At 40.8% G+C, this 18,796-nt stretch overlaps 1 protein-coding gene across 2 annotated transcripts in view; it reads right to left on the bottom strand.

Moving 5' to 3' along the window:
• Window positions 1–486: 486 nt before the first annotated feature.
• DPY19L4 (dpy-19 like 4) overlaps window positions 487–18,796 on the bottom strand; it is a 32,752-nt gene continuing 14,442 nt past the window's right edge. For both annotated transcript variants that reach the window (XM_082753374.1, XM_082753375.1), the window contains exons 13-19: window positions 17,324–17,443; window positions 16,065–16,185; window positions 14,530–14,586; window positions 10,599–10,681; window positions 8,772–8,904; window positions 7,744–7,902; window positions 487–5,600 (exon numbers count right to left, since the gene is read on the bottom strand). In XM_082753374.1, the coding sequence (XP_082609500.1) occupies window positions 5,436–5,600; window positions 7,744–7,902; window positions 8,772–8,904; window positions 10,599–10,681; window positions 14,530–14,586; window positions 16,065–16,185; window positions 17,324–17,443 (838 nt within the window). In that variant the 3' untranslated portion in view covers window positions 487–5,435. The remainder of the gene's footprint in view (window positions 5,601–7,743; window positions 7,903–8,771; window positions 8,905–10,598; window positions 10,682–14,529; window positions 14,587–16,064; window positions 16,186–17,323; window positions 17,444–18,796) is intronic.

Genomic DNA, 18,796 nt, shown 5'->3' with positions numbered 1-18,796 from the left:
TATCTTATAAAATGAAAGGAGGCTCCAATACATGTAATCGTGATCTGTAAAAATTCAAGACATGATACACCGGTTGATTAAAAAAAATAAATCAGTAAGCATTGATGTCGATAGCGATTTATTTCCAGCTGATGTGCCTGTTGTGGGAGGATGTTTAGGAGGAAAGTTGGACTTTGATAACTCCATACAAAGCACCTGGTGTTCTGCCACTCATCTTCATACCGGCGTGTCTCAACATGTAGTCGAAGTCAGCATGACGTGGATTCAGTCTGAACAAGCTGCTAATCCTCAAGGGTTGTAAAAGTGTTTATTCACTTTTGTCATAGTTACTCATATTTTGGGCAAGATATCTGAGGTATAAAGTCTCAATTCGACTGAATGTCGCATATGCAAATAACACAACAGAATACAAAAATTGTTTTATTACCACAAGAGAGAAAGGAATTTAATTAGCTAAGAACTCCCCCCCCACCCATGAAAGGGTATCAGAGTTGTCAAAAGAAAGCATAAAATGGTTTGTCCCAAACCAATCCACTCTTTCTGGACTTGGCTTTTATTACATTATTTTTTTTTTGCACAGAAAAAGTTTGTCACAAGAGAAAAATATTTACTATTTATACATCATTTTGATAAAAATATGTCCAAGACAACAAACAGGAAGAAAGGAATTGGATTCCTTCGATTTGTTATTAAATAGCTGCACAGAGATATGCCCAGATGCCATCCACGCTGCTACTGAATGTCACCATTAACAAGTACAGCATCACCAATAATTCTTCCACGTTACTGAAAATAACAGAGTTGGAAACTTTGGAAGGCATTACACACCCACCTCTCTCCCACCAAATAAATAGGTACTCTTAAGCATCACTGGAAAGGCAGAATTGCGTACATGTAATTGCGCTGAAATCGGAAACATTGCCATTAATCTCATTACACATTTTGACACCTCGCTGAGGTACCAAACAACTCGGAATACCTTTAGGCAGAGCTAGCCCCGCATTTGGCATAGGGAGAGTGCAACAAGGTAACGGTGATATTTTATTCCAGCTGTACTGATAGAGTAGAAATGAGTACTAAAATAACATGCATTGCATGTTTCAAAATTTTAATCTTTTTTTTTCTAAAGTTTTAAAAAGAGTACTAAAGGCATGATTATACGGACGTTGAGGTATTACTTCACGTGAAATATTGCTTGTATTGGAATAAACTCAGCTCTTCTTTTATCTTCAATACCATAGCAGAGTCCATCTGTCCACCAAAATATAGGGGATTTAAGGACTCAGCCACCGCTAGAAATAAACAGAAGCTTCTCGTGACATCTCCAAACCACAACAGCAAAACAGACCTCTCTGAATGCAAACACAGCATGCACACCCGCACACTCACACAAACAGCTTATGCTTTCTCCCATTAGCCTTTTGGTTGAAGGACAGCTTGTGCTTAGTTCACAACAGTCATTAGAAGGTGTTTCAACAACATTTTACAATCCCTATGTCCGGATCTTGCAGCTCCTACTCATGTGAACTGCATGGGAAAGCTGATGAAGGGTCACACGACTCGGGTGTTTGCAGATGATTTATCAGAAACAAGGTGGTAAGAACAAACGTAGGTCCCTAACCTCCTACCTTTCAGCAAACAGGAATACAACCAGAGCAAATATCCGTGATCAATTTTCAGTGACTATTAAATCGTGGCCCTCTTTCTTCAGATATTTATTTTCCCTTGCCCTACTCCTAATGGAAATTGCATTTAAGATTTGCATTTCCTTGGGAAGAAAGGAAATCAGCGTTTTTAGGATAATACGAACAGAACCCCTTATGTTCTGAAACGCATTTACTCAATTAGTCTGAAATACTTCCTTGCAAATCTACCAACTGCATTCAAGTGTGGTAATTTAGGATGTGAAAAAGGGGTTTTTAAGACAAAAGATTAAGACAAAACTGTACCTGTCAGTTTCAGTGTGGCTTGATTAAACTTTAATCCGCAAGTCTAACGGTAACAGGCAAGTGCCTGAAAATGGCACTACGTTCATTTCATTCTTTCAAGGTAATTTTTGGCATTTTCTAAAACCAAGCAAACCAGAAACTGGAAACGCAAAGGAGGAAATAAGCCAGCCAAATAACAACACAATTTGCTACGCAAGTTCTTATTCTTCCCCGTGAACAGCTGTTAGGAGGACGGCTGGCACACATCCTAGCTGCACCCACGTCTTTGGAGGCAGGGGTATTGGGACACAACGGAAGCTCTAGAAGTTGGAAGGAGAGGAATTTCTTAAAAAAGGAATCTTCACAAAAAGAAACACCAGCTGAGTTTTTTCTTTGTTTAATAAAAGCTTGCAAGGCACATGTTTCAACGGAATCGCAACATCTACAGCAAAACAGGTCAGAACTTGCAAAACATTCCCCCGACCGACCCACTCAGGGATTTAAACCTGGGACCTGGGTTGAAAACCAAGGCAGGGCTGTGTGCACAAGTCGGATGTAATCATGCCCCACTGCTGTCCTTCTGAGGGACATCCTGAAACGTACTGTTTCTTTTTTTTCCCCACGGAAGGCAGAGATCAGAACAGACAATGTTTTTGATAATCCATAACTGGATAAAAAATTCAAGCTTATCGTTTTCGTTGTAAGATACGAATCTTCCAGCCACTCGGTTTAAAAATGATGCCTTCTGACTGGGACGACAGCAACGTCACCCCCAGTAAAAGGCTCCTCTCTGTTACTTAAGGCTGCTGTGCCAGTGATGCTGCTATACAATTTTCTCTACTATAAAAAGCAAGGTAAAAATCTTACGTGATTCTTCTACTGCAGAATCCGTTGAAGTATCAAGAATATGTCTTTAAGACTATGCCAAAACTAATACCAACTATGTCACAGTTCAAATAAACTTCGCCATGTTCGTTCAAACATGTATAAAGGCCCATGTGCTACGACAGAGTTTCCCTTCCACGTACAGATGGCCCCGTTTGTGTTTTTCTGAACAGATGTGCTCTACGTCTAAGGGTTCAGACTACGCTCTGGGTGGTCACACACGCAGCCAGCGTTGCAGTAAGTCCAGGATAGTTGAGCGTTGCATCTTGGCGTGGCATCGTAAGGCGTGAAGCCGGCAGCTGGGCGGCTTCATCCACCCAAGTGCAACTGTAACCCTGAAATGTGCTACCTGGAATGCCTTATTGCTGGTACCAAACGGTATTCGTGAGCGATCACCTTCAGGAGAGCAAACGACTGACACACAGACACGTAATTCCTGACAGGAATTCAAACGAACTTAAATTGGACGTGGAACTCTAAAATTACTGCCGAATATTAAAGCTATAGCACATACAGAGAAGGTTCCTGCGTGCCTGCTATAGCCAAAGCTACTCTAGCTTCTCTTTTGATGTTCTGACTGAAGTCTGAAACAGTCCAGTGCGGTAAAACAAATGCACTCATGCAAAAGCAAATAAATGCAGACTGCATTTGGCCAGAGAGACACACGTGCTATCCTCTACACAGTGACTGTATCCCCAAAAAGGATATCGACTTTTAACCTGTAACTCAGTTACACCGACAAACGTTTCTCTCAATGATCACATCCATGTTTTTAATGGATTCATCCGACTCACAGACCTAAAAATATGACTGAAAGTAAAAAAACAGATTATGGGCATCTTGACATTTACAACAATAAAGCTTTCCTCTTTTAAATCACTCCAATAGTGATAACAGATGAAAAAAAAAAAAACCCAAAAACTCAGCACTACCTCTTAGTGTAAAGGAAACAAAGGTATCTGCATAGAGCAGAGAGAAACCAGGCACACACACCAACATGTTGCAATTCCTAATGTCAGAGTCAAAATCTCTGAAGTCGCATTTTACCAACAAATGCAGTAGGGAGAGTTTTGCAGCTTTTGTTTGCAGAATGGTTTACAGGTTTTTCAGTCGCAGGTTCAGCCCACGTTGCCAGCTGTTTCCTTAAGGACTTCTGGATCCCAAAGAATCCCTGCCACGTGCTTGAGAGACTGGTCCCTGGGCCAGGTGTTACCAGAATACCTAACTGCAGGCAGCTCCTGAGGGATGAATAACCTCTCCCAAAACTTAAGCCCTGGCTTTCTGCCCCGCTACATCTATGTAAGCAAAGTTACCATTACCTTCTGATGGGTTTTCCATTGGCAACACCAGGATAAGGCCCAGAGCTGGAGTTAAAGCATCATTCGTTCTCTTGAAAGCACATCAGCTAGCAACAAAGCAAACAGGACGGGCAGGTAACTCGCGGGGTCATACCAGGAAGACAAATTTTGGAGGGAAGCAAGACTGCACAGTACTTGCAGGTATTTTCAAAGATCCCAGCGTAGTTGCATAACGGATGTAAAAATAGCTACGAACGACTGTACCTTTGCTTATCAGTGGTGGTGATGACGGCGTTTAAAGTGACAGATATGGCACTACTACTGCAATAGGACATAAAAGTGACCTAAGCTGAATGAAGCGAGTATCTCCCATCCCTCCCCACACCGAGGATACACACACACACACACACAGAGCAGCTCACACGCAGAGGGAGTGAAAGAGAAGTGCAGAAGTCTCAGTAGCAAACCTGGTTGTCCTGCTGCACTTGTCCAACAGCAAGCACAGCGTGCTGCTGTGTACTGGCCCGTTCTGATGGCTGCTCACACATCCGCACACACACCGACACACGTAAGCGTGGAAAAATCCTGAAGATGAGTTCTTTCCAAACTGAAGATCTGCCTTTGTCAACCTCTCCAGCTAGGTCTAAGCCCAAGCCCTTCCAGCAACACGTCTCCAACAAGACAGAGATCAGTGCCTTAACCTACGCAGGTGTTGTTTAAATAAAATCTTCCTTATTCGAGTGATACAAATGCTGTACCTACACATAAGATGTATGAATGCGTCTGATAAATATAGCAATGCTTACAGTGAGAAAAACGAAGAATAAAAAAAAAACAAAACAACAACAACAAACTAACAAAAGAAAATAAAAAACAAACAAACCCAAACACTTACTTGAAGACTCAGGATACCAACCGCTTTCTTGCTAGACAATAAAAGATACATGACTTAAATGAGGTCTTCAACATCACTTTTCTGCATTTTCCAAAGTCTACCCACATCAACCGTCTAACACTACAGTCAGAAATCTCAGTTAGATGCAGATTAAGATGATTTATAATGGGAAGACAAATGCAAGAACAAGGAAGACTGTCACACTTCCATGTAGAGCCTGTAAAATTGACCATTTTTCCTGTTTTCTTCAAGGATGGTATCTGTATCTGTTGGTCTGTAGTTCAAACAGTTCCAGTTTGGTAAAATAAAGGCGTCAATACACTGTTTGTGCCCACATGTAACTGCAAAAATAACTTCCTTGATCAAAAGGAACTTTTCCAACTGAGTCCCATTCATAATCAGTCCTCAGAAAGAAGCTTGCGTGCTTTTTCATGACTGGAAGGATATCACAGTGTTGATTCTGTACACAAAGTAGGATCTATTCCAGTATACCCGAGTAAAATAATTCACATATGGAGAATAGTTCATTTTGATTTCATGACAAAATCGTCCATATTTTGAGTAGGCATAACTGTCACCTTCCTCACAAACCACCTGTCAGAAAAGAAGAAAATTAATTAAAATACTGATGATAAATGATTACAGAATGCAATTCTGTACATTTTGCTTATTTCTGCGTTCTCTATGTTTCATTTATAATATAGATATTTAATTTCCATACTGTATGATTCCAATAACCTGTAAAATACATTCCCCTATAATTTGTTTAACGATCTAAAATAACCTTTGTGAATTAATACCTTTGCTGGGACAATGGACATTAAAACCAGAGCACTATACTCATGTAATTAAGATCAATGACAGTGGAAACATTCCATGTGTACTGCCTGGCACCCTTAAAGAAATCCCTTCTTTACACTTTGTAGTGGCACAAATTTACATGGGCTTAAAAAAATGTGGTGAGACAAATTCATGGAGAAAAAATAGTAAATTGGTGGCTAACGCAGGTATTTCTCCTGAACTAGACAGTCCTTCAGTGACAGATTGCTGGAGAACATCTGTCTTGCCACGTATAATCATCCTAAAGCATATGCTCTAAGCCAGGGTCAGAAATAGGGTACTGGACTATGTGAATATATAGCCCAAGTTAGAATGCAATACCCACATTCTCTTCTTAAGCTTGGTAATTTGGAAAACACAGAATCCCAGAGATGCTGAGGCTGGCAGGGCCCTCAGGAGCCACCCGGTGCCACCTGTGCCCAAGCAGGGACACCCAGAGCAGGGTGCCCAGCACCACGTCCAGGCGGCTGCTGAAGGGCTCCAAGGAGGAGACCCCACAGCCTCTGGGCAGCCTGTGCCAGGGCTCAGCCATTATAAGATTAATATCCTATCATTATTATAAAGAAATGAATTATTCCTGTTACCCATTTGAACATTTTTCTACAGCTAGGATGTCTAGCATGCAACCCAGCATGCACTGAGCCACAGACAGGAAGCTTTCTGCCCATGGTGTGGAGTCCCTATCCCTGGAGGTATTTAAGAGATGTGTGAATAAGGCACTAGGGGACATGACTTAGTGATGGGGCTCAGTAAGTCAGGCTGGTGGTTGGACTGGATGACTGTGAAGGTCTTTTCCAACCTTGATGATTGTATGATTCTGTGATAAACATTCAGAATAACAGATTTTAATCATAAGTCTGATCATCAAGCTTCTTTTCCCCTTAGTCAATCCACTATAAATAGGATAACCCTTGTCACTCTGACAATCCCAATTACACAACAATAGCATGTGTCTGGTTTTGTTTACTGACAGCATTGTGTATAGTTTTTATTGTGCAAAGATAAGCTCGTTGCACTGGATGCTGTCTTTTCATCTTTTTTTTCCCACCTTTGATCAAAATTATTGCAAGCAACAACTGCATGATGACCAGCAGGATGAACTGCTGAATAACTAGGTGTTAGGAATGGGAAGAGGAAGAAACTGATTGCAATGTAAGAACAAAAGAGGAAGTATTAAAAACCTGACAGTAAAGCTGTTTGGATGAGATCAAGATTATGTGTAAGGCAGTGAAGTATGCAGGAAGCACAGGGAAGAGAGATGCATTGGTATGAGGGAATGAAATCCTGAAATTGTGGTTAATTGTTCCAGGTGACTTGCTCAGTATGGAGCAGGGACAGGAACTGACTCATGCAAAAGCAGATCTGAGAAGAAACTGAGTGATAACATGGTGATTATCAGTCCCCAAGCCCCAAAGTTGAGTATATTTATTACAACATGGAATAACCATGGCATAAATGGAAGTAATAGAAAAAACAGAGACAATATCCTCCATGCATAAACTGGCCAGGAAACCTCCAAAATGACACCAATTTTAGATTATGTAGAGTATGTAGAAATTTAGAGTAATCCCCTAAAACATATCACCCCTATAACTAGTCCCCAAAATGAAAGCAGCTAGAGGAATGAAAATGAGTTTATCCATTTTAAAATCTTAACTTTAAAACTAGTAAGAAATGCCCTCTGAAGCAGGGATGTGCTGCTTCTGTAACAACCCCTCAGGTGCTACAGTCAAATATATACAGACAAGCCAGAACTTAAGTGATCACTTTTAAAATTTATGAATCTTTGTCTACATATCAATTACAATCAAAGAAATAAGAACAGCATTACAAGAATGTTTCCTTTTAAATGAATTGCTTCTGCATTCAAACTCACTTTTTTCCTGCTGTTACTTACATGACCGTTAGCAATATCCAGCAGATCTTTAACTCTACATCCTCTTACAGGTCCCACTTCATTGCAAATTGAATCTTCAATAATCAGAAAATTGGCTTTGTAAGATGTGAGTATCTTATAAATATCCTCCGCCGACCTCTTTGAATATATCTGATAAATCTGTAAATTAGGAACACGTTTTAATGCCAGGTAAAAATCAGTGGAAAATTAAATACTTTGGGGGTCTCTACTAGTGACAAGTTCCTGTCTTATATACTTCTAGTGTCCTGATAAATCTTCAGAAATAGAATAGTTTCTGTCCTGACTGGAGCACTGATAATCTACTTAATACTACCTTCCCCATTTGCTGGGCTCCCACATCCTCCTTCCTCCTAATTTATTTAATTTTCCCCCCATTACATTTGGGTGAAGAGGAAGGCAGCTCCTGTGAGATGCTCTCCAAGTCAAGTATCTTACTAGAGATTTCCCTACTGTAATCCTGCAGTGTTCAAACACAGAGTGAGAGCTCAGGTAGAGTCGTGTAAAGAAGCAATTTTCATTTCTCTCCTGATCAGTCACTGGGCAAGTCTATTCTACTTTGTGACTTTCCCCCTAGCAAAATATGCAGAACAAAAACTGCTCAAAATAATTCAGATTACAATCTGCCTAAAACTCAGCATTGTCACACTGCGCAGTAAGGAATTTTGTTTGTGGGATTATTTGTTATGCATTGGTGTTACCTTTCTTCACAAGACTTCACGCTTTTTTCTCACCTTAGACTGCAAACACTTTGGAGAAAAGACAGTGCATGGAATAACACTTGTGTACAGGGGGAGCTGCACCAAACAAATAATTTACACTGCCAGGTCGCCCAGGGAACATGAAAGAGCACCACAAACGTGTATGCCATGAGGAATGTTACAAGGTCATCTTCTCTGGAATATTAACATTTACAGTACCCCCACACAGCTCAGTCGGGCACTTCAGTCTTACATGATGGCCTATAAATCATTGATCATGCATACATATTTATGGAATTGGATACTCACGTTTTCATTTCTTTTTAGAAGATCATCATCATTATATATAGGCAAGCTCGACACCATCCATCCAGTACAGAGCTTAATCACTCCCATTAACTGTGGGCTGCCTGCAAACACAGCAGCCACCGGAGCCTGCCTCCTGCAAAAGCAACACCCACATACATGTCTGAGTGCAGGAGGCAGTTCTCAAAATGATTTATTTTAATTTTAAACACTGCGTGAATCTTTAAAGGTGCTACAGCAAGAATCAGAGTGCAGGAAGGTGTCATTAGGGATCTAACTGCAACTGGCATTAATTCCCTGGTGGCATTAATGACGTGCAGCAATGGTTTGCAAGGAAGGCCTCCTGCTGGGGCAAGGGCTGATGGCCATTCTCCCCTCCTTGCACTATTCAGAGTGGTCCTGGATCAAACTGTTGCTTTGCCAAATGGTTGCTGTCTGATGACAAAACAAGTTTGGGAGGGAGCGTAGGTAGAGGGAGAAACAACGTGATGTTGTCTTGTAAGTGACAGACTTGTGATTATGTTTGTTTGATCTGCAGGACAATATATTCCATCATTTATGAGTAAATACTGTCATAACACAGTGTAACATCTACAGTAATTATGCTTCTGGATTTTGATTTCATCTTTTGATTATTCATACTGATGAATTAGTGGAAGAAAACAGCCATTGTCACACACTCTTACAGACCTTGGGCAACTTTTCCTGCAGAGAAAATTCAAGTAAATTCATTTTATCCGAGCAAAAGTTGTAAGAAAATGTACTATAATAATGACATTCAATTAAAATTCCAATATGGACATCTAAGCATATCCTAAAAAAATAAAAAAAAATCCTTTTCATTATAAATACGAACAGCTGCTACAAATAAGGGTAGTCAAATTGCTCTTAGCTGAGTGAATCTCAATGCAATTCACCGTGATTAATTATGTACTTGAAGCGTAATATATGCAGACTAATGTAAAAGCCATTAGGTGCTTGGCATTATTCCACTTGCTGCCTTGAAGAGCTAGAGCAGTGACAAACAACATACACTACTATTAACAGAAAGAAGAAATTGGCTGGAACATCATAATTACCAGCCTTGTCTTTTCGGAAGATGAACAGGTTGACATTAAAGACTCCATAAATACAGAAAATAATATCCTTAAAAAATCCAGTTCAAGGTAAGGAAGTTATTTGAACACAGAGGACCTAATTTGCCACAGAAGTGCAGTTCCTAATGACATAGTTCAAAATTAAATTGAATTAGGCCGGAATTGAGTTCCGAAACTTTTGGTGAAAAATACATCTCTGAAAATAACCTGACGCTCAGCATTTGCCTAGCCAGCCAGATAAAAACCTTTGAAGCCTTCTGCTCAAAGGGGAGTTTGAACCACACATTATGCTCCATGTTTCTTAAAAGAAGTCTCTCAATGCTTACATTTAAACATTTCATTTTACTGGCTCCTGCACACACAAATCTCATTGTTTCTACACCCCATGGCATTACAATCATTATGACTCCTCTGATCTACTGAAAGGTCATCACGGAAAGAAGTACTAGGATGTACATGTTTATTTGGAAATCAGATCTATTAATGATATCACACATGAGTTGATTGCGTGTTTCAGGCTCTTCTCCTCTTTTTTACCAACGATAAATTCCTGTTACATTCCACGGCAGTAATACCAAACTTAAAATACTCATTTCTCCTCCCATCTCCCCCTACATCATGTAATGACTTGGTAAGGGAAAGCTCAGATTAATAGAGGCAGCTTCACAAAAATGCTGTTATAAAAATACCTTGACACAAAGAATCAAAACGAAGTGCAGAACTACATACTTACTTTATCCATGTCATGAGTTCTACTGTATCAGGATCATAAAATTCTTGTATTTCTGAAAGCTCTGACATTATCCTAGGGAAAAACTGATGGAAACATACTTGGTCACTTACAGTTAAAAAATAAAAGAAAAATTCTATGGGCCATCTCATTATGTTATGGCCTTCAGTAACACAATAAAAATGAGTTTCAACCGAGTCTTCTCTAAGTGGCATTTTTATTTGAATACTTTGGGAAACACACTACTTGTACTTGCCCGACAGCAGCAGACCTTCTCCAAAATAAACAGAAATTAAATCTAAGTTCTCAGCTCTAATTATCTTCATACGTATAATTAAAATCAACCAAACAACAACAACAACAAAACAACCTTCATCCTTCATCAAAAATTCAACCTTCATCAAAACAACCTTAAGACTTTAACTGGTCTTAAATGCATCAACATCATAGTCCATGTTTTTATATGAAAATAAGTAAGGGCACTAACACAAGAAGTTGACAAATCTTCACTCATGGCAAACCTGCCTGAGCAGGGAGGTTGAACTGATGCAACTTGATGAAAAGCAGGAAAGAAGAAAGCAAATTTCTTAGAAGAGTATCATGTGATTGCCAGCTCTTAAAAAGATAAGCAGAGGTTACAACTATGGCAGACTAAGGGGACAACTTTATGCAGATGATTAGAGGCTGCAACCAGATACAATTGGGTTGCCTGGGAGCGATACAGAGACATTGTCTGAGTGGCCAAGGGTCAAATTAGGAAAGCCAAAGTCCTTTTAGTATTAAATTTGGCCAGAGACATCAAGGGCAACAAGGAAAGCTTACGTAGGTACATCAGTGATAAAAGGAAAAGGAAGACTGGGGAGACTGTGGGCCCTCTCCCAAAGGAAACAGGAGACCTGGCCACCCAAGACATGAAGAGGCTGAGGTACTCAATGAATTTTTGCCTCAGTCTTCAGCAGGAAGAGCTCCAGCCACATAGCCCAGGTCCCAGAAGGCAAAGGCAGGGACTGGGAGAGTGAAGAACCACCCAGTGTAGGAGAAGATCATGTTCAAGACCAGCTAAGGATCCTTCAGGCTTATGTGACCTGATGAGATTCATCCATGGGTCCTGAGAGAACTGGCAGATGAAGTTGCTAGGCTACTATCCACCATATCTGAGAAGCTGTGGCAGTACGGTGACGTTCCCACTGGCTGGCAGGGGTAAAACATAACTCCCATTTTTAAAAATGGAAAAAAGAAAAACCTGGGCCCAGTCAGTCTCACCTCTGTGCCTGGCGAGATCACGGAGCAGATCCTTCTGGAAACTATGTGAAGGCACATGGGAAATAAGGAGGTGACTGATGACAGCCAGCATGGCTTCACTAAGGGCAGGTCGTGCCTCACAAATGTGGTGGCCGTCTACAACAGGGTTACAGCATTGGTGGGCAGGGGAAGAGCAACTGACATCATCTACCTGGACTTGTGCAAAGCACTTGACACTGTCCCCCATGATATCGTGGTCTCTAAATTGGAAATACAGGGATGTGATGGACAGACCACTCGGTGGTAAGGAACTGGCTGGGTGGTCACACTCAGAGCTGTGGTCAGTGGCTCAGTGTCCAGGTGGAGATCAGTAACGAGTGGTGTTCCTCAGGGCTCAGTATGGGGACCAGAACGATCTAACATCTTTGTTGGCACACAGACAGTGGGATCGAGTGCACCTTCAGCAAGTTTGCCCACGACACCAAGCTGTGTGGTGCGGTCAACACGCTGGAGGGAAGGGCTGCCATCCAGAGGGACCTGGGCAGGCCTCAAAGGTGGGCCGGGGCGAACCTCATGAGGTTCAGCAAGGCCAAGGGTAAGGTCCTGCATCTGGGCCAGGGCAATCCCAAGCACAAATACAGGCTGGGCAGAGAATGGGTTGAGAGCAGCCCTGAAGAGATGGAGCTGGGGGTGTTGGTTGATGAGAAGCTCAACATGAGCCAGGAGGATGTGCTTGCAGCCCAGAAAGCCAACCGTACCCTGGGCTGCACCAAAAGCAGCGTGGCCAGCAGGGCGAGGGAGGTGATTGTCCCCCTCTGCTCTGCTCTCGTGAGACCCCACCTGGAGCCCTGCGTTCAGCTCCGGGGCTCCCAGCAGAAGAAGGATGTGGAGCTGTTAGAATGAGGCCAGAGGGCCACAAAGATGACCAAGGGGCTCTGGGCAGACCTTACAGCGGCCTTCCAGTGCCTAAAGGGGGCTACAGGAAACATGGGGAGGGACTCTGTGTCAGGGGGTGTAGGGATAGGACAAGGGGGAATGGCTTTAAACTAAAAGAGAGGAGAGTTAGAGTAGTTATAAGGAGGAAATTCTTCACTCAGAGGGTGGTGAGGCCCTGGCACAGGCTGCCCAGAGGAGCTGTGGCTGCCCCATCCCTGGAGGTGCTCAAGGCCAGGCTGGATGGGGCTTTGGGCAACCTGGGCTGGTGGGAGGTGTCCCTGCCCATGGCAGGGGCTGGGACTGGGTGGGCTTTAAGGTCCCTTCCAACCCAAACCATTCTGTGGGTCTGTGGTTCTAAGAACAGCTCCCATATGTTAGTATCAGGGCTGAAAAGCCATAGCACCACAGGAGCTGTTGGTCATATACCTGGACCGTCCCAGGAACAAGACAGACAAAAGAGGAACTGCCACTGCTGCCCCAAGGAGAACTAGCTTCACTGAACAATCAGAGCCCTCAGAAAAAATCTAGTTGGATGAGGGACTGTGCCTGACTGAATCAGAAGGCAGCCAAGCAGAAAGATGCTGAGCTGTACACTCATCCCTCTGTAGCCAAAGTAACAGATTAGGAGCCTCAAGGCATCTGCACTGTCCTGTTCCTATCAATCAAACTTTCCAAGCTCAGGGGGGAATTATGAGCATGGAGAGCAAACTGCTCACCAGTGCTTAAAAGCAAAAGCTGGATTTGCAAGGGATGTAGCCCTCTAGAGTCCAAACCTGCACACTGCTTTTGCTAAAAAATGTGTGAAAAGAATTCTTCGTTCAACTAAAACTAGTTTTCTCTATTGTAACCAGTTGCATAACTTTTTTGAGCAACTGCAGGTTTTTTTTTTTTCAGGAAAAATTATCTGTAACTCTGCCAGAAATGTGTAAAGAGTGAGATTACACTGCAAACAACATTTATACTGTAAGACAGACCTTATAAAATCTGTTAAAATAATGTTAGTCAAGATTGAATTTCATTTTATTTTTCTACAAAGCATTCGCATATATCTTAAATTCTTATAAAACTACTCAAACTCTTTTGAAGCTATGCCACTACAGTAGTGAGTTACACTCTATGGGATATTTTTGGTATTTTTTGCACTTGAAGAATTTAAAAAAATAAATTTCCAAACATTCTTCCCTTGTCTGCCAGTCTGTCTTGCAACAGGACTTGCAGTAAAGAATGGACTATTTCTTTTAAACAAGGAAACATCTGTAGCTTTTTTCCCCCTGTATCATGCTATATACAATATCTATACACAGTGCTCTATACCAAGGATTTAACTCCATTATAGTCTGCTTCAAAAGCTCTCAGATTATTTGCCTATGGCCTTCCATAATTTTAATTCCACCTAACCTCACTTCCTCTCGCTAGGAACAAGATAGAGACAACACACTTTTCAGTATTCCAAGTGTTTATTTGGCAATGTTTTCTTTGTTGAGTCAGTTCATATATCCAATGTGTAACAGATGAATGTAATAATGTCTGAATTTAAATTCAAGTACTTAATTACAATAAATGATTGTTAACAAACTGAGTTTTTAAATACATCATACTGAAAAATGTAAACAGTTTTGTTTTAAAACAAAACAAAAAGAAGCCAGCAGATTTTCAGATGTCAGCTTTTATTTCTCCTTAGCGTTATATTTGTTCAGTGCTCTGACTCATATTTTGCCTAAAGACAAAACAAAATAGAGAAAGGTACTTCTCTTACCTCTTTCCACAAGCTGAATCCAATTATTGTGGGAACTGCCATACTCAGAATGAGAGCCTAGAAAACAGATGTTAGAAGAAATGGATTATGGACTGTTCTCTGTTCTCCTTCCTAGACTATGTGATGATTCTGTTCATACCCTGGCATGCTACATTTCTGTCTGAAACCTTAGTGACTACAGGTGAATTTTTGCAGTCTTCTCCTGGGGAAAAAACTGCAAACGAGAGTTTGTCTAATTTAGCACCGAAGAACTTTTTTGACCCACGTTAACTTTACCACCAAAATACTAAAGATGGTTAATTACTGATCATATAACAACAATACAAAACAATGATGCGATGTGCACATGAACTAGGGAACAGAAGTAAAAACCTCTCAGATACAAGCACAATGAGAAAATTTGAGAAATGAAAAAAATATGAAAAGTATTTCACACTCTGATCTTACTAAGGCTTTCATTCAGATTAACAATAGTGAGACACAAAAAAACAGAAAATCATTTTTCATCACACCATCACTCTAACTCATATCATACATCCTTTGCAAAAGGAGAAGATTGCTCACGTGGTACAGAAAATATTTGGTAAGGAGTGCACACAAGGCATTCCTCTTGATAATAAGCTGTTAACACAGCTACTCTATGAAAAAAGCAAGACTATATACTTACATGCTTCCAGCTATAAAGTATAAGGGAACATATTTTACATATATTCTTACTCCTTGACTGGAAGGACACCGTCGATGTTTATGACTCAACAGTAAATGGCACTTTCACAAGTGCCATACATGAATCTTTGTTTAACTATTAAATATTTATTCCTACAGCATCTTGAAATTAAATGTAAAATAACACACTGTCTTCATTTCATTAATAAAACAAGTGCAGAAATCTGACAAAAGCTGCCCAAAGCAATTCTCAGCAAAGTAGGAATAACGCTAGGATTGGAAGTGTGGGAATTGTTTGCATTACAGCACAAGCTTATCTTCCATTGCAGCATTTCTCTGGAATGGCCACACAAGAACAAATCCCACACTAAGTAACTCCAGCTACCATTTCGTATGAAGCTGTTTTACTCCCCAGCAATTAAATAAACCTAAGCACCACATTTTAGTCTCATTTCCTAGTGAAACAAGACTTATGTCAATGCTTACCTGCAGGCCTGTACTTTCTCTCCTGCACTCTTCCTAGCATTTGACCTTCTTGGCCGATCTCAACTAAATACAAGAGGTCTTGAGGTCTCAAAGATTTTTAAAAGAAATTAAACAGATGTGTGAAAGAGAGAGATGAACACAGCTCTGCTCCTCCTGAGAAAAAGGCTCTAGTTTGAACACAAGTTTATCACCAGGTACCAGAGAACACGTGAAAACATGCTACTAGAAATAAAAGGCACAGGAAAAAGCAGGTATGTGAGATCCACTGCTCACAGAACGACATGTTATTAGAGTGGGGAATTCTTTAGGCTTTAAGTCATTGCTGTTTTAAAAGTGATATGCCTGCTAGTTGCAATTCCCAAGACGTTGGTGACAGAACTCACCAGCAGTATCGGGTGCACAGCTTTCAGACGAAGCCACTTGAAGAGCGTCATCCAAAGTTCGGGAGAGCACACACCGAACGCAGCAAGCATGCAAACATACGGAGTCCAGAGATATTTCATTCTGAAAAATAGTGCAAGAGCTTAGTTGGGACTCCGTACACACCACTGTGCAGATTCAGGCTACTTATAAAAGCATTCAGATAGTTTTTTGCTTGCACATCCAGAGCGTTTGACACGCAATCTGAGATCAAACTTGATGGCACTGGAAGGTAAACCAAGGAAATCTCTAGCAGAAGAGCAGGCACCTGATTATCTGCTGCAAGATGTAGGAGCAAGATCCCAGGTCAAAGATGATAAAATCCTTCACAGAGTTCAGGGGAGGATGAAAGAAAAACATACAGACTAGCAAAGTCACTTGGCTGTTGCAGTTTTCCAGCCAAACAAGGATAAAAAGTAGCTATTCATCAAAGGTGTACAGACACTGTACTATAAGGGAGTTCCTGAAGAAAGGAAAGGAAAATGTTTAATAAACAATTTACTATTAGCTGGCATTGTTTGCCTCTTGAGGATAGACAAAGCAAGACAACTACTTGGCAATACAACAGTCTGCTCACTTTAATCATTTGTGAATATTCGGATATTAGGATGATGAGTGTGATACAAACACAAGTTTGCCACCTTCAAGTTCATTTACATGAGAGCCAAGACTGGCACAATAAGGTTTTCAAACCACTAAGTCCTCTATCTTTAAGGACTAATACTCACAACACCTTTGAAAATTGTTTTGTTACTGCTTTAACATGTCAAGCAAAGGTATATGTCAGGCTAGCCTAGATAAAAGGTGATGGGTAAGAAATCTACAGCATCTCAGTGATCAAGAACAAATATTATTCATCCAAACACTACACAAGATCTCACTAGAATACAATATTTAAAGAATTACAGAGCAGTTCTATACCTCGATACTACATGGGAAGTGATTCACATTTGCTCTGATTAATTTCTTAGAGTTTGGCTGCGTTAAAGCTTGGAAACCACATTAAAGAGACCAAGCACAATTCATCACACTCCTCTACCCAAGTTAGAGTCAAAATCCTCTTTGCTATCTCCCCTACTGACTAGGATCATTGTATGCCAAAAATATTTCTGAAAAGACTTTTGAATTGCAGACACATTTCAAAGGGGGTTAAAATAGAGCATCACGGCCAGTTAGGAATTCTCTGTTGCTTTCAAAAGAGATACATCAAAACGAGACTTACCCTTCCAAACACATCGCTAGAGAACCAAGTAAAATTGTGTGAATTACATGATAAACTATTTCTGGCCTCTCTCCAATTCGACCATCCTCAAGTTTAACTGTCTCTTTCAGTGGTTCACCACTGCAGTTGGAGAAAACGAGACATCACTTAATTCAGACATTATCTCAGGCAAAGGTGCCAATAAATATATTTTTATGACCATTAAGTCAGCAGCACACTGAGATCACTCCGTGCCATATCATACACCACCGTTGCACTGCTTATTTGGTTTGTATTCTTTGCCAATGATCTCTCAATACCTGCTGTCCCTTGTCTCTGGAGCAATGGCTGCGAATTAGATCAACAGGATCTCTGCCTGTGACCACCAATCCTATTTTAAGGTACTTCAGCAACAAGAGACAGTAACTCAAGAGCATGCATACTCAGCAAACATGTAGGCAAAGCATGCTGCACACATATTCTAAATTTCTTCACTTCATTAACCTGGTGAAGATCATGGAATCTGTATGACTACATACAACATGTTGTCACAAAGTAAGATTACGAAAACAGCTTTCAGTGACAGTGCTGTAAAATATTACGAATGTATAATTATAAATAAAAGACAACCAAAATCTTACAACAGATGTTTTTCTACAGACAAGATAGTGAGGCACATGCAAGACGTTTTCTTCTACCATTAAGTGATTTCTGATACAAAGTTGGAAATAAAACCTCATGACAAAGTGCAAAAAAAAATATTTGAGATTAGTAACTGCTTCAAAATTAAAAAGTAATCTTTACCTATTGAAACTCTTACTCCTTAAAAAAAAAATCTACTCATTTTTGCTGCAGACAAGTGAGGAACCTGCCCTAACACCTAAGCAGTTAGACCATTTATCTTCTACCTGGCAGATGTAATCTCCTAGCCAGTTTCCAAGAAAAGTTATGCTAGGATCTATGATCTACGGCCTTGCCATTCTGAGCCTGCACACAGACAGCTCCACTACCCTCCTCTCAAGGGAACTGCGAATCACTGTGAAACTAAAAATAATCGAGTCCGTTTTACTTCAGCTCCGTTCTGAGCAGCAAAGACTGCTGAACCTTATCACAGTAAACAAGATGGGGAAAAAACAAAAACAAAAACAAACCCCAGGAAAGTGTTAGAAATCTGAAATCCTCTCAACTCCACCCATTTCATTCTTTGCAGTATGTAAACTTGGAAAAAAATGAAAAACAAAAACCAGAGATACAAGTCCTCTAGCAACAATCCAGGGACTCTGAAAGGGGAAAAAGTATTTCTTTCTCACAGTGCTACGAGACAAACATCTCGTAAGACCGTTAGCCAGATCTCTGCAGGAATCACACCTTTGGAAAACAAACAAACAAAAACACAAGACAAACAAGTAAACCCAGATATGTTTCCCTGTCCTGACTGAAGGGATGCTCAAGAAGCTCCTCGCTACAGGACTTTCCGTGGAAGCCCTTCCTGCT

The sequence above is a fragment of the Aythya marila genome (genome assembly GCF_965140915.1).
Source record: "Aythya marila genome assembly, chromosome: 2".
Classification (NCBI taxonomy): domain Eukaryota; kingdom Metazoa; phylum Chordata; class Aves; order Anseriformes; family Anatidae; genus Aythya; species Aythya marila.
The sequence above is the reverse complement of the archived record's forward strand: the minus strand, read 5'-3'. Positions and strand labels throughout refer to the sequence as shown.